The following is a 27,149-nucleotide window of genomic DNA, read 5'->3' as shown; positions in this document are numbered from 1 at the left end:
TACACACTACACAATTTCATAAATACTCAATCAAAAAATCAAATTTTGAAAATAATGTCAAATGAACAGTGTATCGAATATGGTTGTAGTTTTGTTGGAAAATTTAAATTAAGCTTGTTGGTATGATGTTTGGCTATAACAAATTCAATTCATTCTCCATGCAAACCAACTATGGAAGAAAGTTATAGACTTTCACTTGTTTGCAAAATATGCCTTCTTTCAAAAATAGAAATTTTTAAAGTAAATAAAAATATTTCTATGTGGGACATAGGTTTATTTTTGGTTTGCTAAAACATTTTTGAAATCTTATTTCGTTTATTTATTAACGAATGTCGAAGTCGTAATACATCCATACCCGGTTCGACGTCGGGGGCAAATCTTAAAGGGCAAATGCAATGCCTGTTATTATACCCATCCTAAGCAAAACTATTTTAAAAGTGTATATAAAATTTGATATAGAATAGGACAAGAGACTATAAAACGGGTTTTAGTCTTTGATGTCCCATGCAGCCTCTGCTTTGTATGTAAAGATGGCCGAAAAATAAGGTTTACTTACTGCCCTCTTAATTTGCATTAGGATACTTAGTTATACTCAAGGCATATCTTACCTTTATATTTATCTTTAAATATTTTAAGATTCATACTCATGATGATTTTTAAATTATTGTTTGTTAGAAATTTATTAATAAGTTTCCGGAATACAACCTTAGTTTGAATACAATGTATGATGATGACGCTACATATCAATGCAGCAAAAGTGAACACGATCATGTATATGTCAATGAATTAAGCTACTCCTTCTTCATGATTGTAAATGCATTTACCATGACGTTAATATTAACCTTAATTTTGAAACCGATTCAATCTACGTGATTATTTGCAGAAACAATGAAACTATTTGGGCAAGTGATTTCGTCATTCAGTTCGTTGTCTTCCGTGTGCGATGAGATCATTTGTTGCATAACGTGATTCTTCGCAGGCATATCGAAACATTTTGATAAAAAATAAATCGTCTTACGATATCGATGTACATGTATATAGCATCAATAAATCAATCATTGAAAAAATATAAAACACGTTTATTTTCATAAAAAATACCATTCACCACAAATAAAATACTCAAATCATAGAATTACTGATCTACAAAAAGTTTTAATCTTTGAAGAAATTGCTTTACCAGTTATGAAAAAATGATTCTTCTTTTAAAATCTTTAAAAAAAATATTGTAAAACTTACTATGCCCGGGTATTCATGCCTGTCCTAAGATGACGTTTTTTGCACTCATATGTTTACGCCCCATTTTCTAAAAAATGCAAATCTGTCAAAATGATAGACAATGAAAGAAAGCATTTTAATAGCTGATACTGTTTTGTGCATCGCCTGAAAGGTAAGTACTTATCTCTTCATTGAATTGTTTCTAAAACAATTTTTTGTATTCCCATACAGAAATCATTTTTATTTATATCATATATAGACCGATTCTCTTGGTGTAAATTAGCCAAAATATCGGACCAAGCAGCATTTGTAGTTAATATCTATCTCACTTGTCAGGGAGACACAAAAGTGAACAAACATGCTTTTAAAATGGTCTTAAATATATGGCTATGCGAAACAATTTAGAGATTAAAATATTTTTTTTTAAATATGAATATGATATTTTTTAACTTCATCGAGAAGCGAGATTTTATAGAAATAGTAGAAAATCTGTGCAGTTTAGATAAAAATCAATGCTAACCTAGAAATTATTACTATGGTGAATATCCTTTGGGCCATTTCTTTCGTAAATTCATATTAATCTGAAATTTTCTTAAAAATAGACTAAGTTGTGATAAATACTTGGCGGAACAGAGGTAGGAATAACCGCATAAGCAAGCTGTTTCATTTGTACCATATCTTTTTCATAAAAAAAAGATGTCTGTGAACATAGATAACGGAGGAAATCCTTTGTAAAGTTGACCCCGAAGGTTGTCTATATGTCATCACAAAACAAAACTACCTCTTGAACCACCACAAACCCCTTTACAAACAGCGTTCATTAAAGACCCCCCTAATTGTATAACGTACATAACTTTTTTTTACGTCTCTTTTTAAACATAATGTGCAGAAAGAGAAATCAAGAATATCAGAGGACTTGCTAAAGCTGGTACTACAAAAAATAAATATAAAGCGCTAACATATCTGAAAGTTATCCCGCGTATTTTGTATCCTAAAAATTTGCCAAAGTACAAATATATGTTAATACAATTTGCCACAATTACCGATATGAATGTATTTTAAATGAAGAAGAGAGGAAGCGGTTTTTTTTTATTTGGAAAGAAGATATAGTATTACTTATTTATGAATATCCCTTTACTGAAAAATGAAAAAGAAAAAAATAGATGTGTCAAATTCTGTGTCCATTTCATACAAACTGAAGTCTAAAATATCATATATGTTATATTTGCTACAATATTATGGAACATCATTATGTGTAAGATTTCAGCTTGGGTAATTAAGTATGCTACAACAAGTTCAGATAATTTTTAACATTCTATTTACTCTTTATTTTCCCCATGCAGTGTTCATCTCACAATCACTACTAGTTACATTTAATTAAAAAATATACAGAGATGGCATGTTGATACATTTTTTTATTTAAGTTAGTTTAGTTATTATAAACTAGCATTCGAAGCCATAGTTTCATTATAAAAAGCGATTGCTCAACACACAAATTTTGCTCCAAGGCGGTAGGTGGGTGGAATAGTCCAGCATTTGGCAAAAAATCTGATAAATGGGACTTCATCAACAGAAGTTAGATTTTTAAATGCTGATAGGAGTAATACTTGAGTGAAAGATTCATAGAATTCTAAAGTATGGGTCAACTTGTGTTCGGATTCTCCATTGCTCAGTTTGGTGGTGACTGATAGCATGTTTAACTACTGATTTCTACTAATTCTTTCTGGGAAATTGACTATGTTTAATAAACAAACGTAAATGTTGTAATAAATTATAATTTATTAAAATTACACACAGGTCCATCAGAAGTCTTATAGCCTTGATAAGAAAATATTTTTCGTTAAACAGTCAGTGTCTAGATTACAAAGATTTCCAAAAATTAATGATTAATGGGATAACTGCTAAGCATGCTCTCACACATATCTGATCTGGTTGAAATTTTTAGGCCTTGAATATCATGAAATCTATAATATTATATGACACCGGATCTTATTCCAAAGAGTCTAAATACCAATAAATCATATTCACAATAAAACGCAATGCAACTTTCCCAGCTCGAAAGAACAGAACATGTATGCTCTGTGTTACTAAAGGTAATTGAAATTTCAAAATTCATCGGATCATTCCGAAAGCTCTTTTAAAGGGGCATGGTCACGATTTTTCACAAATTCTATTTTTCTGTTTTAGTTATTTACAATGCTTAAGAAATGCATTTCTAATGATCAAATGGAGTTTGAGAGTCATTCGTAGAGTTATAAGCAAGATACAGGGTTCTCAATTCTTTGTCATGTAAACAAGGCTCGTGCCCTATTTTTGTTTACATTGGTTGAATATACCAGTAAAACCCGTTTTCAAGGTCTATTTTCTTATTTATTTTAACCATAAATAAACTGTTCCTAAGTTTAATGCATTCATTTTAGGTCTATAACTGGAATTTTCACTGAAAGATTCAAAATGTAAACAAAAGCTTTGTTAACATAGCAAAGAATTGTAAGCTCTGTAACTCGCTTAAAACTCAACAAACGACATTCAAATTTTAGTTGCCTACCATAAATGTCTAACTGAAGCATTGTAAACATTAAAATCGAAAAAATATTTTTTGACCAAAATCGTGACCATGCCCCTTAAAAGTAACGCGACGTGTATTGAAGCAATTCATTAAACATGAAAAGGGAACTCAGTTTGTTATTTTTGAATAAAACATCCGGGATGCAGATTTATCATACATCTGTTTAGTGATGCAGATGGTTGATGCCTTACAGGGAGTAGTGTTGTTTTTTTGTAAATCCTGTTTAGTTAAACGCTTAAATACGCATATACATGCATCTGTATCTTCATCCTGTATTTGTATTGTTCATTCAACCGTTTTCAAGACATATAATCGTAGAGCACGGTTTTCCTTCGTTACCGGTATCATTCAAGTTAGTACTACATTTCCTTTGTATGTTAATTATAATCAAAGTTCTCCGATAAAAAATCAGTGTTTAAAACGAAAATTTGTCATTTTGAACTAATATGGTTACAAACTACGTTGCAAGTACATATGTTTACTGAACATATTAGATTGTGTAATTGACAAGGAATTGAATTATATCTTATTCATGTAGTTATTCAAATCAGGTTGCAACGGGTCTTTTAATTGGAGGTATTGCAATGTTATTCTGTTTCTTTCAATTTTGTTGCCATCATATGCTCCTTTAATTTACTATTGGGCTTAATTTTTACTGGTGAGGTCTATTTTATTACTTTTCTCGCTACATTGATATCTTTTACCAAACTTAGCAAATGATGCCATATTCTGTCCTATATTCCTGTTCTTTCTGACACCTCCATGGGTCTTCTGTGATATTTATTTTGTTCTACCTATTCGTTTCCTAACATACCAGCGGCTTACAAAACGACAATTTGTCAGTATCTTTTGAACCATTTTGTGGTTTCCTCGGTTTATATTGAGGTTTATTTGGAATGCTGCTGCTGGTCTGTTAGTTTTTTTTAATATCTTAATCATTTTCTAATTAAGCTGGAGCTCTTGACCAGCTTGTTTCCATTTTTTCTTACCTTGTATCTCGTTGAATGTTTCTGTTGTTCTTGTTGACTACAATACAAAAAAAAAAGTAAAAGCCCAGTACATGTATATTGGGGGGGGGGGGGGGGGGTGGAGTTGTTTGCTTTTTTTAGAAGTCTATTATCTGGCACCCTGTGTCATCTGTTGTTGACCTGAAATATTTTTTATAACTCTAAAATGTAACGTTTTTATTTTGCTTCTTCTTTTTGCAATTTTACGAAACTATTTTTTTTTTCAAGAATCTTACTAAGCACCACTTTTTCATGTGTTTTTTAGTTCCCTTTCTTTTCTTTTCTTTCTTAACGAATTTTACTTTTTTAAATAATTACGAGTTCGATCTTGTTTTAACGTCCGGTACAGCGACACCTATACGCAGTCATTGAACGTTACGCCCGTCCTCATCCCATTTCCTTTATACAATGTGCCAGACATTAATGTGCTAATGAACCGTAGGCTAGTACCTGTCTATTAAGTGAGTTTTCTCATTATGAGGGGTAATTATTACTTATTGTAGACTTTCAATTAACACCACCTCCAGATGTTACAGAAAAGTGCCTTTTCATGAAAAATCTTTAAACTTTTGACTTTCTATAGGTCGTAAGTTAGTGGCTATAATTATTCAGCATGCAATTCAAAATTACTAAGTCATGTAATGAAAGTGATAATTTTTTTACCAGTATATACAATTAATCAATATTCAACCTAAGTTTTAAATGGTCTTTAAAGACCAAGTGTTTAGCAGGAAATCACACCAGTCATGTAACGAAATTAACACAAGTTATCGTTCTTTGTATTAGAAATGTCGACAACTCTCTCTCTCTCTCTCTCTCTCTCTCTCTCTCTCTCTCTCTCTCTCTCTCTCTCTCTCTCTCTCTCTCTCTCTCTCTCTGGCACGCTTTCTGCATACCTTTATCGTTCTTTACAAAGTGCAACAAGAGCCACTAAATGGGCAAAAATGCTTGTAAATAAATGTCGGGTTTTTTCCTCGAATTTTGTTATTCTTGTTTTACTCATGAAAATATTTAATAAAAGCAAAGCGGTCGTTTTGATCGCAACAGGACCTAAATAAGTCACACAGGACAAGAAATGTAATCCCTAAGAGGCCTTCCTGCATCGGAAATTCCACATTCAAGCTCTTCGTCGTTTTGCGTTGATTATGTGCGTTTTCTTTCAGGTTATAACTTCTATGGCATCCTGCCTAATTGCTTAAGCAATCAAATGTTGTTTGTTCACATACTCAGTCCGTGAGATGTTCAGCGATGCAATCTTATTAATCACAAGGTTCACCTTGAGAGATGTTTTTTTTCTTTAATTTAGTTGATCTAAAGCAGTGATTTGCATGAGTTATTCTTTCAGTACATGTCGGAGCGCAGGTAAAAATAGAGTATTTTTTTTTCTTTGCAGAGTTTTTTTTATTTTATCAATAACATCTCTATTTATCAAACAGCATAAAGACGTGGAAATAAACATTGCACGTATGACTGCCTTTTTTAAACATGGCAGCGAATGTTGTGCTTATTATCTCTCCCCAAAAAAACTATAGTTTTCTTAACACCAGAGACCCCCTGCTAACACCAAACTGTGACAGACCCCCTGCACATTCGTCAATGCATCCCCTTCCTTGTATTGGTTTTCACATTCTAACAATATCAAGTTATTTGTATATGGCACATACATTATAATACTGTAATGTCCAACGTTCCGTCATCAGAAACCAACGGTCTACGTGAAGCGACTAAATATATTTCATTAGTCAAAAATGGACAAAATTCTGAAACTCTTCTCTTATTTCTTTCTTTATTTATACAAAATGACAATTGAAAACATGATTCTTTTCATTGTGTTTACTAAATGTTAAGCCCGATACACCCTATCAACACAGCTATCGTTTTAAAGCATTATTGAAAAAATTCATAAACGTGTAGGCACTTTTCATTTACTGGATCTTTACTTTAAAGTACCTGTGTATGGTAACTAAGTATGATATACTGCAATCTACATTGTGTTATATGATAATTGTGTGATTTGTAGTCCATTCCATAATTGTTTTCAAATATTAGACCAAGATCATAATGAATTTTGTATTTTAAGGTGGAAAACACACCTGGATAAAGTCACTCATATTACAGTAAAACACTCTTATAACGAAGAACCAGGGGTGGCCAATTTAACTTCGTTATAAGCGTAATTCGTTATATCCGTCAAGTTTACATGAAATAGAGACTTGGGGAATGAAATTCACTTCGCTGTAAGCGTCAATTCATTATAAGCGTGTTCGCTATAACCGTGTTTACTGTAATAGTAAATTATTTGATTATGAAAGATATAATGATAAATAAACTGAAGATACATGTATGTCAAATAAGCGAAAAATTTGCAGTTTGAGGACAAAAAAATGAATGTCTAAAAAATTAAATTCAGTAAGTAACAACAAAATTTGAACTCGGGGTGTACGAATCACAAGCCCGGCACTTTATCCACTCTCGGCGTTAAAGTAAGTTGTATTTTACCGTCGATAAAATCCTTTTATTAAAACGAAATGTCGTTTCCATCAGAAGTCAGCCATTTTGTGATGATATGTTATTCCACCTTAAAACTTTATTTCTTTGGATTTTTCACACTTACACAAGCAAAAGCTATTCTTTTGTTGAAGATATTCCCTGTTTTAACTTCTTATAAATAAAGGTGCGTACCCAATTTGAACTACAATGTACCAACAATGATGTTGCCCGTTGTTTTGACGAATTGGTTTCCAGTTGATGTATTGAAATCTGCACCACAAAAGATAGTTAGTATATTTTGGTTTCCTTTTTTTAATTCAATGATAATGCCTTTTAGAGAATAGTTTTTCTTTATTCTCATTTCTCAAGCAAAGTGCAACTGTTTCTATGATAGACAATATATTTTCTGACTTGAAGCAGGATTGATATAACGTTTGCAAGATAGTTAAAATCAACATTTATATGTTTGTACTTGGTCCAGCGAATTATTAGATATTTTTTGCGAAACGTAAACTATTTTCCCAGCTGTTCTAATCCATTTTGTTCGGTAACATTTTGTCCGATGGCTGAAGACATTGTTTAATTAAGTTGTTATCTTTTAAAGCCTGATATGATTTTTGTGTTATTCCGTTATAGAATCTTCAAAGCGGCTCGTGTGATAATCTTGCGGAACACTCCTGACGGACAGGCCTGTCTTTCTCACATGTAAATGAACCGAATGTTTCCACTCGTTCGTCCCTGACACGAATTTGTACTAGACAGGAGACCGTGTGAACCGTATGTGGCCAGCACCATATCGAAGGGTCGATCAAAAGACGGTCACCTGGGATGAAATATTGGGTCAATATAGTTTCCACGTACGTCTTAAATAATCCGGATGGGCGAAGAGAGAGAGAGAGAGAGAGAGAGAGAGAGAGAGAGAGAGAGAGAGAGAGTCTGTGACGTAAGGTGGTGTTAAAAAATTGCGAGGGAGTAACTTAATTACCTTGATTTATTACGTGTTTTTCTATCTCTATTTTTTGTCTGTGGTCGGTGTTTACTATATCTCTACTACATACGTATCTATTTCATTTCGACGCGTCATTTGGCTTACATCGTATTCGACTGGAGTTTTTTGGGGCGTTCATTTGCATGAAATTTATATTTATGAGTGAATCATGCTTTTGTGGTGTAGATAGATATGTATATCATTGTGTTGAGAAAAACATGTCAAGCTGTACTTCGTGAATCTCGTCTCTTCTTGTCTACAACAATGGCAGTAATATCGGCACAGAGAGTTTATGAATAATGTTCATATTAATACAGTAAATGTGACAAAATATTATGCTTAGTACTTAATTCTCCAAGAATCCTTATCATATATCATTTACTTACAGGTTTTGGTTTCGCTTTAAAATCTAGACATACAAAAAAAATGATAACCGTATGTCGCAATTTTCATTATGTTTTTTAAGAAATATAGAGTTAGCATCAGTACTACGAATAAATTTAAGTGCAGTGGAGCATGATGTTTTATAAATTATTGCAAAATATATTGTATCAGTCGCTACCATCTTGCAAAAGGACACAAAATGAATATCTTTTCCATCTGTCTTTTCCATCTGCACTTTCAAAATCATTAAAACAATTTTTGTGGAATTACTGCATTAGACAGACATTATCATTTTAATGAACACCAACATCAGCCCAAATCACACAAACTATATATCAGCGGCACACAAAAAAACTACAAATAACTGTGGTCGACCCCACAGAAATTCATGTTGTTTTCGATATTCAATCAATTCTCTGGACTGTCATCTTCGAAGTTCTTCAGTTTTTACGAAATAGACATTTATAGACTTTAAGACCTTCTCCTCCTCAAAAGGTATAAAATCAGATGATTGTAATTATAAAAAAAAATTCTTTGGAAACATGCATTCATACATCAAGATTGAAAAAAAGTTATTGCATGATAAAGACAACATTTTAAACAGCTTCGCTGCTGTGTATTGCATTATGTCGACTCATCATGATAGCTCCTCTTAGGATATTTGGGTTATTTTCCCTTTAAGTTATTGTGGATGGCGATTGCTTCTCTTTGCATGGATTGCCTAGCAATGCTGTGTGTTATGAAATTGTGTATAAATACATGTAAAGGTATAAATGATACACTTCATTTAATGCAACTGTATGTTTAGATTCTAGTACCTGGATGTATATTAGGCTTGTGAAACTTTTTTTTTTAAAACTGGACTTTTTATTTAATGAAATAGAAACCCATTACAGTATATTAAATTAGCATTTGATCTTTTGTTTCTTAAAAGAAGCAAGAAAATGAAAAACTATTTTAATGTTGCTTGAATCATTATGACAGTAGCTGGTGTGAATGCACAAAAATATAAAGAAAACACCCAAGGGGATATTTGTGAAATAGCCCAGTACTTCACTACAATACGTATAGGACCTGGTGATTTGTACGAGATATTAGGTGAGCCGTTTTTCTCTCACCTGTCTTAGAGGTCCTATTTGTGTCTCCTTAATGACCTTCTCCCACGCTGATGACATGCACGTTTGTGATGTATGAGCTCCTCTGTGATGGAGTGTCTTTCTTTAAACTACACTTTCCATAACAATTTATTTTGATATAGTGTTTGAATAATAAATTGATGTTTTATCTTAAAAAGAGATTTAAAAGACAAGAACATGATAACCTTTTTTGATATCTTACTGATGGTTTGTTTCCCTTTTTTCATTGTTAAAACTTTTTTGTGTGTATATTAATTATAATTTACATTTTTATTCTTCCATCTATTGTACATTTAAATGTAACCCAAATATGTTTCGCTTTATTACAACCATTCCCTTTTTTATTTGTTATGGTAAAAAGTTGAATTCTATTGCTACTAAATTATTTTGATTGTTACCTTGATTTTAATGCATGTCAATTTTCTTCATATCAAGGCATGAACAATTATTTCTTTTTATATTTTCAGTTGTTTTATTGAAGTGCCTGATTGCAGTTGTTTCATTTATAAACTTATATTAAGTCAATAGTATTTCATCTTCAGCAGTTCAATTTACTTCAATATATCAATGAATCGGCCCTTATGTGATATTTTGATAAACATATCAAACTGTATTAAACATTATATTTGGCAGTTTTAATCTTTGAGTTTTAGAAGTCTTTACGTAAGCGTGCGTGAGTACGCAGGCACACACACACACACACACACACACACACACACAAACACACACACTTATTAAATTCCTCTCAGCTTAATGAGTTTTAATGTGGTTTTTATAGTGTTAAACGTGATGACAAATATATGTATGTGCGTTAGGTTAATTTTTTTTTAAAATTGAGGTGGGAGTTTTAAGTTTATTTAATTCAAAAGGCTATTTCGATTTATCTGGATAAGAAAATCAAACTCAAAATGTGTCTCACTTAATCTTCTATAAATTTCAAGTTCTCAATATTTCAAATACTAATATATAACAAAATATTTTTATTTATAATGGTCATTGAAAAACAATGTTTACCAAATTTTATGTCGATATTGCAATGACACTACTTACTAATAATTTGTTGATCTGGCAATTTTTCACCTACACATGTGGGTACGGTCTTGCTAATATAACCGATTTTCACCTGTCCATGTGACAAGAAACACGCTCTGGCGCCTACCTTGGTGAATGCATATACATGTACTTATAAAAAAAATCGGGGATGATGCTATACATTTTGCTCACTTTTCCCCCCATATGATTACCGGTATCTTGCATGATGTTCCAACAGGGACAAACAGGCAGCTTTGATGTGTTTTCCCGAATCCATATGATAGGAACACTATATATGTGTCTGGTGGCAATGATGATCTCTTTTTATCGATAGTTTTCTACGAACAATAATAAATTATAATTGTGCATTGTATAAATGAAGATTTTAATATTTGGTTGAATGAATCTTCTCCTATCATGTAGAAATTGTTTATTACGTTTTGATTTTTGAAATATTGTTTTAGATATTATATTGTACATTTATTAAGAAATGCAGAGTGAGGTGATATTCAGTTTACTGTTTGAACTATTGCTATAAATCGTACATTTTTAAATATCTATAACAAATACTACAGTATAAAAACATGTTGTTAATATTTGAATATAAAAAATAAGAATTTTTCAAGCAGTTTATGTACATGTACTTCTGCTCTTTTTCAAAACTATATTTTAATAACAATATTGATTTAAGCACCATACTAGACAAGAATCTTTCCTAGAGATAAAATGAATTAATTTTTGTTATGATGTAATGACTGTCATTCATTCTGGTGCAAATATTCCACAGACGACATGCATACATTGCATATTCCTGGACTGTCTCTTGATTAAAGAATGTTTATCTGGTGTTGTTGTCGTCGTTTTGTTTTGTCTTTAATTAACGCACGCACTCGCAGGCATACTTTCTTTTTATCACATTTTTCTTATATAATTCATATTGATATTAATAGAATATCATTTCCAAGAACTTTGTCGGTACGTGTATGATGTCCGCCATTGACCCTCTCTGTTTGTCCTAAGCTCATTGTTGTCTATTTCGTCTACGTCACCAGACGGCTTTAATTGAGAAGCGGTGGTAGAGGTACCTTTGTAATATCCATAACAACAAACGTAATCATTTTGTCATCTGTTGAGAAAGAGATTGCACCTGCTTTCTGGTGTTCTAGTGCATTATGCATTAAAATGATAATTGTCTTGAAAATAATGATAAGTTTTGTTTGCTTGTAAAAAAAAAAATACATTTGCCAATATGGAGAATAAATGCCATCATAATTAGAAATGTATTTGATCTTTATAAAAAAAAAATATATTTTCAACCTTTTGGCAAATGTTCTGAAGTGGTTGAAAAATATCATGTCATGTTTACATTATATTATCAATATTTTGTCGCATGGAATAAATCCAGGAGAGAATATAGATTCTATGGCTGATGAAGTAAAAAAAACCCGGCAATATATCTACAACCATTTTGTTTCAACCAAATTGTTCGTGCATGTTCAAACGCTGCATTTTTATCCGTATTCTCGTACTTCGGACATATTCGTACTTGAGAATCCCCCTTAATGGACGTTTCGTTTTCCTTTATTTCTCCTATTCGCTATGCATATTTATCTTTCATGTTTTTTGTACGTCATCGATAAATCATTACGTTGCATTGTGTAAGAATTCTGTAAATGATGTATGCAAAACTATGCTTTCATTATACATATGTACATGTACTCTACGTATAATTCCATTGCTAAGTACTTTTTTCAGAAGATCGCTAAATGTTACTCCGCCGCGTGAAGAATCAATGAGATATCTTAGCTGTGTATCATCCATTATAATAGAGTAACACAATAGGTTTATGTTTTCCAATAAACTTATTGCGGAAGTGTATGTTTCACTTTTTGCCGCACGTTCCCTTGTCTTTTCCTTCTGTCATTCATTTACCACTTACAACTGCGAAATAAACATCGAAATTACAAGCTAACGAAATCGCAGACCAATTTATATGGAAATTCATTTGATCTTCGTTTGCATAAGCGGAAACAGATAGGTTTTGCTCTGGGCATCGACCTTGTTAAGGCTGGGTGACGGTGATTGCCGGGGAAGCGACCAATTAAAATCTTCATTTTGAAACGTGTCAGAGACAATAATTTTTTTTTTGTTTTTAATTTTCTGTGGATTTATTAGTCATTACACTTCGATTACAAGATAAAATGATTTAAAAAAAAAACGCGTATGCAATTAACACTTATTTGGTATGTTTTTTTCTTGTTTGCTCTTTTTATCTTTTTTTTTTATTTCGCTGGCGCAGAGTAAGAATTTAAAGTGCAATATATTAAACTGAATAAAACAGAAATGGAACAATTCTTAATGATGAGTGGTTATATCAAAGTCTCTCATTTCCTCCTTTTTTCCTTCTTTCTTTCCTTTTTGATTTTCTATTTCGTTCTTCAATATCATTCTTAATATTTAAAAAAAAGTCTTGAAATAATTTTTGTAGAAAAAAAAATTCTTATCTCATTGCGCTTGATTTGAGCTAATTTGTCCACAGAGAAAGACAAAGCGAAATTGAGGAAAAAGTTCAAGGTGAGATGGGACATAGATACAAGAGGAGAGAACATTATTTATACGTAGTCTGCTCTTTGTTAATTGGTCTCCATTCATTTTGACAATCGTGTTGCCTGTTCCCTGTTATAAATTAATTTTCGAATGACAGAATAGATTTAACCCTCCTTTAACAATATGACACAGCATTTAAATGGATTTATGTGTATTTTTTTGCAAACTTTGAAAAATAAAAGATTTTTAGTCACCTGATAAATTGTCCAAAAACAAATCTGATTCACATCCTAATTGTTTGATTGTTAATTATTAATATGGCAGGACGTTAATTTTAAATTTTTTTTTTGTTAGAAATAATCTTATATGATATGTCTTAATGTTAAATTAGTTTTTTTTTAAATGGCAGCGTGTATTTCATTGAATATGTTCATAGGAACTCGCCTTTTAAAACAATGTACCGATTATACATCATATCTCTCTCTCTCTCTCTCTCTCTCTCTCTCTCTCTCTCTCTCTCTCTCTCTCTCTCGTTATTGATCACATGACAAAATCAGACGACATCGCGTAACATCAGGGTAAGATTCCAAATAGTACACGGCAATGGTGGTGGAGGAAGGGGGGTTACATCCAAGAATTTGTGACACTCCAAACACTCAATAAAATATGCAAAAAAACGTTGCTTTTTGGAATTGCAACTCAGAACCAAAAAACAATATGTCGTGTGCGCTATGGCGTTGCTATTAATTAAGACCCTAACTGCAAACAAATGTGTATCAAGTCACCTCCTCAGTCTCAAGTGAAGATACATGTAACCCTTGAAAGAGCTCGTCCCACACATCCGCTTTTTAAAAATTTGATTATATATCCATATATTTTACCAGATATATGTATTAAATATCGTGTATATACGTTGTGTTTTAATCGCTTTTATGGGCAATATACACGTGTATCTATATGTCAGTGGGCTGATAGCAGAATGCACTTGATAAACCAAGTCAATACAGACGCGGGGAGATAATAAATCATAAAATCATAAAAGATTATATTTTTATATCTCTGAAGAAAAAAATCGCATTGTACTTTATGATAATGTAATATGAAATTATCTTTAAACGTTAACCTTAAGTTTATGAGTGGGTGCAGTTTTTTGTTTGTTTGGTTTTTTTTTTGGGGGGGGGTGAAAAAAATTACCACCAACCCCCTCTCCAAAAGTACAATACGAATGTATTGCGTAATTTGTTTTCAAGGGTTTTTTTCTATTGTTCTTAGTACTTCGTTGATGAGACAAATACTAGAATTAAGATTGGTACCTTATGGTTGGTAGCATTAGTTTGATGAGAATATACGAAGAGGTCCATCTCTTCGTGAAAAAGAAATCAGCAATTTATTATGGTTCTGTTGAATATCTTTATGTTGACCTCAGGGTAATAATGTGCTGTTTTGTAGATATAGAGATAAAGCAAGTATCCCAAGGCTGGTGTTAGGTGCATGGACTGTGCTCCCATCTCAGCACAGGCTAGTGCTAGTGCATGATGGAGACTAGCACAGGCCTTGAACCAAGACGGGTGCAGACAGTGGAAGTTCGGGAGGTGAGAGTGTGCTGAACTGCTGAAAGTGTTTGCTAGTGTTTTTACAGTATAAAAACGACTACATTTTAACACATGTATATTTTAACTTTGAATCTTGATGGTCGTATCGGTCATATCGTTACACCTACATGTAAATGTACAGCTACCTGTAACATTCTCAGTTTACAAATGCACTCAATGATAAATGAGTAAGTGTGACAACGAACAGTAAGAAACCGGGATTTGATCCCAGACAGCTTGGCAAACTGTTCACGTTTCCCTTCCACAGGACGACGTCAGTAATATCGGACATGCACACTGAACTCTGTATGTACGTACCATTGATCCAACCCAGCAAGATATTAATCAGTTTCAGTCCAAACAAAAAAAGAGATCTAAATTTCCGGGGAGATATGAGCTAATGTGTTAGAAATCAGTAGATGTCCGTGGATCCATGGTGTAATTGTACATTGATTCTTGCAGTATCGCCGCAGTGGTTGTGAAAAAAAATCTGTCGATAAAATAATGCATTCACTTGCAAAAATAGAGGAGTTTTATCTCCGATTTCTGTCTTTTGTTATAAAGTAGCTATTGTTTGATCAAGGGAAAAAAGTACGTCTGCATTGATATTCCTTTGTCCTTTAATGCTTATTAAGGTTATTTTTAAATCTAAAATCCTATAATAGTTACATTTAGCTGGAACATGACATTAAACACTTTAATTCATAGTTCTTCCACTGTGTAACATACGCGTTTTAATGCGTAAAGGAATAAAATATTTTAGCGACTACTTGTATATTTATATAAAAGCGTGTTCAAATGATAAAGAATTGACACTTTGATCATTGATGCAGTGACACTTTTCATTAAATATAGAAGATATGAATTTATGTTCTATGAAACACTGTTCCTTATCCGTTATGAATTGTTGTTAAACGGACGCATTAGGGCGGCCGAGTTTGCAAGAAGATGCAAACGGTTAAACAAGCCCGGACTAGATCAGATTCTAAACAATAAGTAATTCTTTTAACCGGGTTAAGTATATATAACACTGCTTTTTTGTGTTAAAAAAAAATCAATGAGCAATGCATTTCCTTGGGTTCTATCCCGGATGTGAAACCCTCTTGGTCACGTGATAGGAGATGGATGTGATCGGGAACTGGAAAGAGGTAATGAACAACCCGTACACAGAAATCGATTTGACAGGCTTTCGTGTCAAATTACCGGAAATGTAGCAACTAACATACTCTATGAGGAACTGTGGTATTTGGGATAATAACAATTAACTTACTGAAGTTCTGTCGGTCTAAGCAGTGTCCTAGTTACTATATATAAACACGCATGAAGAGAGAGAGAGAGAGAGAGAGAGAGAGAGAGAGAGAGAGATGCAAACATCATCAGCTTCGTTGTCATTTCAAGGCAACTATCAATACAATCAACATGTGGTAATAATTAATACAGGAACAGGATGTGGTTTTCGAGAAAACCTAATAATTATCGATCATTCAGTTGTCTTATATTTACATCTACTCTCTGATTTTTATTTTGATCTTTTTTTAGAAGTCCGATTGTGTTCATATACTATACCAAATCACGATCCAACAAATATAACCATTTTATATATGAACTTTTTAATACTGCCTTTTAAACACGCATGTATCAATCATTTAGCAGTGTTCAATTCGTTCATAATTAATACATGTACCTTTATTGAATATTGTAATGTTTTAATATTTTACTTCTGAGGTTTAATTGGGATCGACTATGTGGAGATTTTTTAATGATCCATCGAAACATAAGTTCTATTGAGAGCATGGACTACACGGAGTGGACAGACTGGTGTCACACTTCCAAATATGAAATTGAAAAATCTTCCATAATTTGAAGAACGGGCCGCTCTTTGTGGACAGTCAAAGTACTTTTATTCACATATATATACTTACTGATAACTGAAGAGAGATTCAGAGAGACAGCAAAAACTGAATGCTTTCTTTGACTGTCCAAACGGGCTATAAGATAAGCAATTATTGTAGAAATAAAAACTCAAAACCCTCTGATGCAGTTTAAAATGTATCTATTTTTTCTGCAAAGCTTACATAACTTTTATAACAAGATGAACAACCAAAAAAAAAATTAATAGGCGTTTAAGGTTTGCAAACGCACTGTATCGAGACTTTGTGTCGAAGGAAGAGAAAAGTGTGGTCTGTGCCGGTTTGCATAAATCTTCTCCTCAATTGTCTTTACAAGTAGCAACATCATACATTATCTACTGTCGCTTTGTGATTAGGTCCCAAGCAACGCCATTACCATATCAGCCGATATAATTCGCTGTTACTGCATGGTGCTAGCAGATTTTCCCATAATATTGTGGTTCCGTTCCGGCCAGTACGTTTGTCAAAGACCTTCGGCATCGGGCGACATAACACTCAAGGGCTTTCCTGTCACCTCGGGGCAAATATTCTGGTATTGTCGCCCGAGAAGACATGTAATATATGTTATATAACATTATTAAACAAATCAAACTCGGGTTATCAACATATTAATTACATGTAATTCACAAGGCAGAGGCAAATGTTTTTAAAACACCAACGCTTGAGTTTATCACTTTTGTCGTATTTGCCGAATTTTTTTCATCAATTAAACTATCGAGTTCATCTGAATTTAGATGAACAAATCGTTGACGTTGGCCTGAAATGTTTAAAATTCGCGGATCTGTTTACGTTTGCTTAGCAACTGGCTCGTTGAATTTCGAACCCGACGTTATTAATATGCAGAATTCTTGCACGCGATGGTGATATTACAGTTTCGGGAGGGCAATATAACTATTTCCTGTGAAATATAACTGTTTCCGGGAGGGCAATATAACTGTTTCCGGTGTGATTCAGCAATTTTCAGGGCATAGTAATAAAATTATCTCATTTGTGACATAACGAGAACACTTATTCAAAAATGGTATATTATCTACTGTCGCTTTGTGATTAGGTCCCAAGCAACGCCATTACCATATCAGCCGATATTATACATATATTACATGGCTTCGAGGGCGACATACCAGAATATTTGACCCGAGGTGACAGGAAAGCTCTGGAGTGTTATGTCGCCCGATGCCGAAGGCAGAGGGCGACATAACACTTCAGGGCTTTCCTGTCACCGAGGGACAAATATTCTGGTATTGTCGCTCGAGAAGACTTGTAATATATGTTATATAACATTTTTAAACAAATCAAACTCGGGTTATCAACATATTTATTTACATGTAATTCACAAGGCAGGGGCAAATGTTTTTAAAACACTCACGCTTGAGTTTATCACTTATGTCGTATTTGCCGAATTTTTTTCATCAATTAATTATAAACTATCGAGTTCATCTGAATTTAGATGAACAAACCGCAGACGTTGGCCTGACATGTTTAAAATTCGCGGATCTGTTTACGTTTGCTTAGCAACTGGCTCGTTGAATTTCGAACCCGACGTAATTAATATGCAGAATTCTTGCACGCGATGGTGATATTACAGTTTCGGGAGGGCAATATAACTATTTCCTGTGAAATATAACTGTTTCTGGGTGGGCAATATAACTGTTTCCGGTGTGATTCAGCAATTTTCAGGGCATAGTAATAAAATTATCTCATTTGTGACATAACGAGAAAACTTATTCAAAAATGGTATATAATTCGCTGTTACTGCATGGTGCTAGCAGATTTTCCCATAATATTGTGGTTCCGTTCCGGCCAGTACGTTTGTCAAAGAACTTGGGACCGTTCTCCATTTGTTTTGTTTTCTGATGACCATAAATTTCTATGTATACTTAACGAGATCTGTCTGACATGTTCTGTTGTACAATGCTTATGAAAGTGTACATTCACTGTGCAGAGAAGTCTCGTTCTTCTGTTTTGCCATTATCACGTCATATCGCGTCTTCTATTGCTAAATCGCATCTCCTTCCCATTTCCAACACAGTCATTGTCAGAAATTCCGGTACCAAAGGGCGACCGAGCCGTGCATGGCTTTCCGAGACGGTAAATGCCAAAAACTTTCATATGTTACACGACTATATAGTGTAACTTTCCCTGACGATTCTTCATAATGCTGTCATGTTTAATTACTTATTGCGATATCAGGCCCGAGAAAGCGCTGCAAGTCCGTTCCCTCCATACAAGCTGTTTAACCGACAATTAAGCCGTATTTATGTATGGTATCGGTTAGAGTTTCAAGTGGACCGGCAGAAAATCGTATAAAGAAGTCGATAAATATCGCATAAACGACGAAAGAAGTCAGCTGTGATTACTATTTCATTTTTAACTTGAGAACAAAAACCTCCCCCACCAGTATGCGATATGAGGTTAATTTATTGACATTAGACGTTGATCAATATCGATCATAAAACCATTTTCATATCCTGCTCCAAGGTATCCTAGATTAACCTTTCTTTTCGTTTTCCTTCTTTAATTGTAACAAAAAGTGCGACATGGGTGAATCATGAATATGAAAAAATACAGAAGGACCAAAAACATCGTAAAATCGGTCGCCGGTATTTTGAATTCATAAAACAACTTAATTTCTTTTACAAAGAAAACGTTGCATATTTTGATTGATGGTGGAAAGAGGTATTTTGGTCTTTTTACTGATTGAAGTATATATAGAGAAGAAATAATGGTAAATGCATTACTTATATATGCAGAGCCAGGGAAACTTGTTGGGAAAAAATGCAATCCATCTTTAATTTGGGTGGCCATCAATGGATTTAACTTTAAACAAATTCAAATTGCACTTGAAAATATCGGATAATAAATGAGCTTTATGGATATGTTGTAGCATCCTTTAAAAGGGAATTTCCCATTTTCTGAATATATGTATATATATTAAATGTAATCTACATGTCTAATTTAGAACCGATTAATACCGTATTTGTAATTAGGACGAACTATTTTTGTCCATATATGTCTACATTCTATATACGACATACATGTACTAGAGTTTATGCCTATATAGAGTTATAGTGTGTGTATATTCAGGCAGAATATTATTTCTTCCTTATGGATTGTGTATTCGAGGCGTCACATAAAAGTCATACTTGATATAATGGGGGAAAAGGCCAGCGCTAGCATGAACGCAAGACATGACAAGAGGCTAAATATGTAGCGAGCAAAGTGTACATTTCCTTCTATAAAATAAAATAGGGAAACATTTGGCTAACAATGGAAATGGGTAACATACTACAGAATGTAATTATAGCTTTTTAGGGAAGTAAACCGATGGTTTAAGTTTCTATCGTCATAAAATCAATCTAATCGACTATGTCTTGACGTCATATCAGCAATTTTGTTCTGGGAACCTAGGATATATAGAAAATCAATGGCAAGGCCTGTACGATGCAAATTGCTCCCTAGAAGTATTCTTTTCCTATTCTGTTCTATTTTAAAACATGAATGAAATAATTAAATATTTGTTCGATTGCGACTAGTTGGTCGATGTAATAAGTTTTAAGGGGGTTGTTATAATTATAATTAATTCCCAAAAAATGACCCGGAGTTTCATTCAGTCAAAATATGACCTCAAGAATAATATTTTATGTCTATAGATTTCACTACTTGTTATACCTTAAAAATTTAAACAACAGTTCAAAAGTTTAAGTCTTCATTTCCTCAAAATTAGATTGAGCATTTGTTTTGTTAATGCTTCGCTAAGGAAGCAATATTAGTAAAGCCTCTACGTTCACATATTGTCGAGCAATTCTTTAGTGAAAACTTATTAGAGATATGATTACAAGTTATTGGAAATCAGCATTGACCTTTCACCTCTCTTCATCCACAACTAGTCTTAATATATTGTATATTACAGTCTTCTGAAATATGATAATAAAAGGAACGGCTTTGCCACAGTGTTAATCATTTCTAGGTGAGCAGTGATTGATAACTCCTTTGTTTATGTGTGGGGTTGGGAACATTCGTGTGATTGTATGTATATGTCCAGATGATTCGTGTGCAATATCCTAGATCCTCGTACGTTCTGATTCAAATTGCATAATTTTTTTGTTTTTTTTAAAAGAAGTGTATACAGCATTTTGTTTCTCCGAAACATTTGTCTTGTTCTTTTTCTATCATATCGTGATCAGATTTAGATTTAGACTCGCAATGTTACAGAGCGAGCAGTGTGTGTATATATATATATATATATATATATATATATATATATATATATATATATATATATATATATATATATATATATATATATATATATAGTCTTTTTAGCATTGATTCACGTTATACACAGTATTTTTTGCACTCTCGGATTACATAATAGTTATTATGCACTAGAAGACTCGGAAAACGCCCCTAGACGAAAGTGGTACTTCAGTATTTGCGTTTGTGAAGTTTTAAGGAAGTAAAGTAAATTTGGACACTGCATGTCTAAAAACATCGCTGTTTTGTACTAGTTTAAGAAACATTTTGGGACTTCAAAAAAGATAGACGCCAGGACATTAAGCGTGCAATATTTGTATAATATTTATCGCAAAAATTATGATGATAAATTTATTAAACAATGAAAAATGCATCTTCAGGCAGAATGAATTAATTAAAACATGGTACTTGAATAATGTATGTCATTATCTAATAATAGTCTTGTAGGTGACATCCCCCCCCCCCTTGAAAATGCACATGTACATTGCAAGCTGCATTATAAATGTATATACTGATCATGGACAGGTGAAACCCTGGGGCTAAATGCATGTGTCTTCGTGAATGATCACTCGTGCCTTCATTAATCCAACCTGGAATTTGTTTTGGATTGTAATGGTTCTAAAAAAAAATTCTTATTTTAGATATTTCTGAGTTTTATTTCAAATGCTTGGTGGCCATCTCTCAGTTAATTTCACCATCTTCAAAACTTGCGCAATGTTATTTCTTTTTTATTCATTGGGTAGAAATATATACTACACTAGTATATACTATAAAATGGCAACGACAGTCTACATAGTTTCGTTAAAGCTATACAGTAGAATCTAGGATTCACAACACAGTCTAGATCTTGGCGATAGGGTTCGCGTGACCTACATATATGAGTAGAAATGCGCCCAGTTACAGAGTGTACATCTTACTGTCAGTACAAAACAAGCCTTGGAAATGTACAGGTGCCCTATAGGTGTAGTTACGGCCAGATAGAATCTGATACAATTTAGTGTCCTTCGCAAGAACACTTATAGGCTTACTACCTTAACCAACATCTGATATGTGATTAAAGGTATACACTTGCACACCTATCGTTTGAGGTCTCACCGTTCAAAGTAAAAGTTACAGACGTCGGGTCTCTGTCCTCAAGAATATCCTTGGAGTGACTATTACTCAGACTGGGGTGGTGTTTCATTTTTTTTTTCAAGTCTCCCTATGCATTCTGTCTGGTCTTTGAACATACTCTCTCTGTCTGTCTGTCTGTCTGTCTGTCTGTCTGTCTCTCTCTCTCTCTGTCTCTCTCTCTCTCTCTCTCTCTCTCTCTCTCTCTCTCTCTCTCTCTCTCTCTCTCTCTCTCTCTCTCTCTCTCTCTCTCTCTCTCTCTGCTTCCGATAAATTCGAACATCAGCCTTTCATACAACATAGAGTCCATCTAAGTTTACATGGCTTTTGTTAGATCTATATCTCCAGATCCGACTCTTAATGAGTTAATTTTGACAAAAGGAACAATTTTTTTTCTTCGTAATAATATGATAGGTATTCGATTCGAAAACTTCAATGATGCATATTTGTTTATTTCTATATTTGCAATGCATTCTTGATGGCTATCTATGTTCTGGGTGTACACTCCCTATGAATACACTGCTTAGTAAACTCGAGCACTTGTTGTTTATCCTCTCAACATCCTATTAAAAGTTTGGATTTTTAATTAAGACTTGTTTGCAAGTCATTCTTGCTCTTCTTATTGTTTGTCTCAGAAAATGTCGTTGCTTGTTTACAGTTATCGCTTGTCCCACCCATGAAGCTCTTCCGATCAAGTGGATGGCGCATATCCTTTTAATTAACTTTATTGTTAATAAATATGAATTTCACTCATTCAAGTGAGATATTTTTGAACTGTGGTATAGTCGTGTTAGAGAAAATCTTTGTTTATTGAACTTTATTCTATCCATCTTTACTGTCATAAACAGTGCATGTTTACCATAACATTTCAATTGTCATTCTGTTATTGTAAACATGTTTTAACACTGTTAATATGCATGTCATGTTTTGCATATATGTCTATTATTGTATGTTTCTTTACATAATTGTTGTATCCACACCTTGAAAACATGCGCGGATCTTGAGGGGGGTCGGGGTGGGGGTCCAATTAAAATTTCTTTAAATTACATTATGAAATGTCAGTGGCAAACTCAAATAAGATGGTAAAATTTTCTGGATCCGTGCATGGAACACATCGTTCTCTCCTGTTATGCCCTCAATATTTTTCTACTATCGCACCGCAGTTTTGGTTAATTTAGAAAATATCAGAAAGTTTGACAAAAAATGCATTATAAACGTTTCTAAATATTGACGAAAGAATTGTTTCAACGAACATTCTCAAGCTCCATGTTCATGAGAGATGAAGTACTCAAGTAATTAACCATTTCAAACTCTATTTCTGATATATATAACACTGACAGAGAGATTAAGTTTTAACTCATTTATTCAACAGTCAACCATCAGTTACTGATAGTACCATGCTTTTTACTCTTAGCCAGCAAGAATATGGAAAATACAACATGTAATGTTCAAATATAATAAAAAATAAGAAATTTGAAAAGGCAAATTCAACAAAGTATTATACAAGTACTTTGGTACCTGTCTTCCTCACAATCTCATGTATATTAAAACTTTATCACAACGTAACAAAATCAATGTACACATAAACTTTGCTAAAGAATTTTTTTAAAGCCTTACTCGACAGTACATGACTATATTTAATATAGAAGGTGGTATATATAAATAAAAAATACGAGTTTGTTAACTGTATAAAAATTGACATCGAAATTCAAAGAGAAGGAAAAAACAGTTTTTTAACAAAATGCCATTTATAAAGCTATTAGAGGGTTCAGATCTACTGAAATGTAATTTGTTTGGGGATGAAAAAAAAAATCAACAAATATAACGAAAAATGTTTTAACATAAGCACTAGTACCTGATATGCTGCCAGTAATAACAGAACAACGGGAACAACATATATCAACTATGTAAAATATGAAAATGACACTTGGCAACACAATTAAATGACTATAATAAAGCTTGTCTGTACATAATGATAACAGTATTAAAGTTCTCCCATCTTATGAAGCGCTCAAAACGAATTACCTCGTTTTCAATTTCGCGCTCAAACATGGACAACCTTACGTCATATCTATTTATAGTTCTGTGATCACCGGAGTCCCTGAAGACAGAGTGAAAAAATGTATTTTTGAGCTGTCTTTTTTTTCACTGTCCTTTTTATAACGAGGACGTCGTTACTATGTGAGGGATTGAGGTTGTGCTAGGCCCGCTAACACTTCCTTGGAGAATATTCGTGATCATGTCGCTTGTGGAGGTAGCCGGAGGGAGAGGAGCATTTGAAGCCAACATTTTTGCTTCCTTTTTCATTTTCTGTTTTAAATGTACTTTTGCATGTCGTTTCTTTTCGTCACTTCGTGCAAATTTTCGTCCACACACATCGCAGGAGAAAGGTTTCTCTCCCGTGTGTGTTCGCACGTGTGTTGTTAGATGGTCACTTCGACTGAATTGGCGCATGCAGATACGACACTGAAAGGGTTTCTGTCCAGTGTGAATACGAATGTGACGTGTGAGTTCGTCACTTCTGGAAAATCGTCGGTCGCAGCTCTCCACTGGGCATGCGTAGGGTCGCTCATGTAAAGGCGTTTTACTTGGGCGATTTGGGTACTTTCTAGGCTTTACTGGCATCAATTTGAGTTGCCCTCCTTGGTAGGGCTGAAGAATGGATGAAGGCAACGAATGTTTCGATGGGGTACTCTGAGATGGCATGCCGTAGTCGGCTTGGGATGAAGAAGGAATTAAAAATTCATTAGATAAGTCACTAATGCCTGGTTCCTGTTTTATGTTTGGAACTTGATACTGCGGCTGTTGGTAGTTTGGTGTAACATTTAGAGCATTAAAGTCTGGTAACCCAGTTTGAGTGGGTTGCACTGTCCATTTGAATTCTGAACTCTGGTTCATATCACCGGCGCGCATGTCGTCTGTGAAATGAAGGACAGTCTGTGGTGTCATCGACATAGAAGATGACACTGGGTAACTAATGTTCATAGATTGCTGTTCACTGATCATGGGCTGCTGTTGAGAACATGAACTGAATACTGGAGGCTGTTTCACTTGAGCTTCAAATGCACGAGAGTAGGGTGGAGGCGGACTGGTGTAGTCCAGCGATAGAGACTCACACACTGGGATCTGGGGTTCCGGGGTGGAATGAGTAGAACTTGGGGTCAATGGCCCTGGGGACCCAAATCCAGTGGAGTAGGCATCGCAGTCATGGACTCCCATGTCAGGCTGTGGGGAACCTGTGTGGGAATGCTGTGAGTGCTGTGAAGTAGTGGATGGAGCAGGGCTGAAGCACGACTGCTGCTGTTGCTGCTGTGGCTGCTGTTGGTGGCATTGGTAGGAGGAATAGTCCGGGATATTGTGGCACTGAGACCCAGGGGTGGCTACGTTTGCTTGCACCTGTGTTGCTTGGGTAAGAATGCTAAGTAAAGGCGACAGTGGAGCGAAGATAGGCTGCCCGGCGTTGACGGGGAAGAGATGGTCCGCTGTAGTGGTGGAGGGCGTCACTGAGGAGGTAACGAGAGTCCCCTTGTACTGAATGCGATGGGTGATGCCCTGTTGACAGGCATGGTCAGCTGTAGGCTGGGTTTGCTGGTGGGTGCTTGGAACTGCACCGAAATTTCTCTCCGGGATCGTAATCTGGGCTTCAATATTTGCTGCAAAACAGAAACAAAATATTGTAAACGTGTTGTTTTATTTATTTATTTTTTATTCATTTATCTATTTTTATTTATTTTTATTATTATCATTTTTAAGTGTTCAACTAGATTTATTTATTGATTTTTATTATATATGTTTTTTCTCTAATTCTCTCTTTTGCAGCTACATTATTAACAATGCCGATCATCTGCTCAGTTTTGCTGTCGTCATATATCAATTATAGTGAATACGGAAAAATGTGCAAGATATCGACCCAGCTATTAATGACATGGCGTTTACGCACGAGACCACTCGAGATATGCGCCTATGACGTACATTCAAAGAGAAGCTCCGCCCCTTGACCCTAATATAGAAATGTTTGCGTAGGCGATTTTAAGTTGTGGGAGGCCGACATAAACACAATAACGTGGTTTTACTACGATAGAACTTTACTACTAACTTTACTCTACCGGCACTGTGTCCCAAAATCCCTTAAAAAGGTCCCAATTCAACAGAGAAGCCGGGCATTCCATTTTATGAATGAACTTGGCATCGACATTTGCTGACGCACATAGCCACATGAATACAAATTAGACTTTCTAATAATAGAAGCATTCCCCAACAGCTGATCGATAGAGCACTAATTCTGTCTGGATTCTAAACCTTTTCTAGCATTACTGAGTAATACAAAGACTATGAATGCATGTAGCATATAGCCTATGATACTGACTTAAAGTTATAGTACAATACATAAGTTGTAAGCAACAGCAATTGTAAACCAAAAAAGCACTACATACCAGTTGCAGTTATAGGCACAGGCCCCAAAGGATCATTTCCAAAGAATGTATCCGAATTACTAGTCACGGGCGTATTCAAAGAGTCGTCAAAAGACTCTGAGGGCAGTCGGCCCCCTCCCGGTACAGATCCACAATCAAAACACAGATTAGCCAAGTTGGTAAGGTTAATCTGATCCAGTGCAACTTGCGACAGAGTGTCTAAACCGTCCATAATCATTTCCAATATTTACTGGTGGACACGTGTTTTCATAGAAGTTATGTAAACACTGTTAGATCACCATACGATCGTAAACGTACGACTATGTTTTCCGTATACTATATTTTTCAATACTCAAACACATTCGAAGATCAGTTTATGAATGAACTACTAGAGCCGTTGAACGTATTTATGAATGAAACTCTCTTTACTACTCGTCCCATATATGGAAACTCTTAGTACGGTGCGTAAAATTTTAACCAATCAAATCTTACTAAGATTTCCC

At 34.2% G+C, this 27,149-nt stretch overlaps 1 protein-coding gene across 1 annotated transcript; it reads right to left on the bottom strand.

The window, feature by feature from the left end:
* Positions 1-23,579: 23,579 nt before the first annotated feature.
* LOC105322994 (E3 SUMO-protein ligase EGR2) lies at positions 23,580-27,045 on the bottom strand. Its single transcript, XM_011421910.4, has 2 exons — positions 26,668-27,045; positions 23,580-25,887 (listed from the first exon to the last, which is right to left on the bottom strand). Exons 1-2 carry the CDS (start codon positions 26,882-26,884, stop codon positions 24,392-24,394), a joined length of 1,713 nt encoding a protein of 570 aa, XP_011420212.3. The 5' UTR covers positions 26,885-27,045; the 3' UTR covers positions 23,580-24,391.
* Positions 27,046-27,149: the final 104 nt, after the last annotated feature.

This window comes from Magallana gigas, chromosome 8, assembly GCF_963853765.1.
Source record: "Magallana gigas chromosome 8, xbMagGiga1.1, whole genome shotgun sequence".
In the NCBI taxonomy this organism is placed as follows: Eukaryota; Metazoa; Mollusca; class Bivalvia; order Ostreida; family Ostreidae; genus Magallana; species Magallana gigas.
Note: the sequence above shows the minus strand (reverse complement) of the source record. Positions and strands in the feature narration are given on the sequence as shown.

Bases quoted from the DNA above. Each gene is read 5' to 3' on its own strand.
- LOC105322994 (XM_011421910.4), bottom strand. From the start codon at position 26,884: ATGATTATGGACGGTTTAGACACTCTGTCGCAAGTTGCACTGGATCAG. The intron at 25,888-26,667 runs GTATGTAGTGCT...TCTGTTTTGCAG, and splicing joins TGTGCCTATAACTGCAACTG to CAAATATTGAAGCCCAGATT.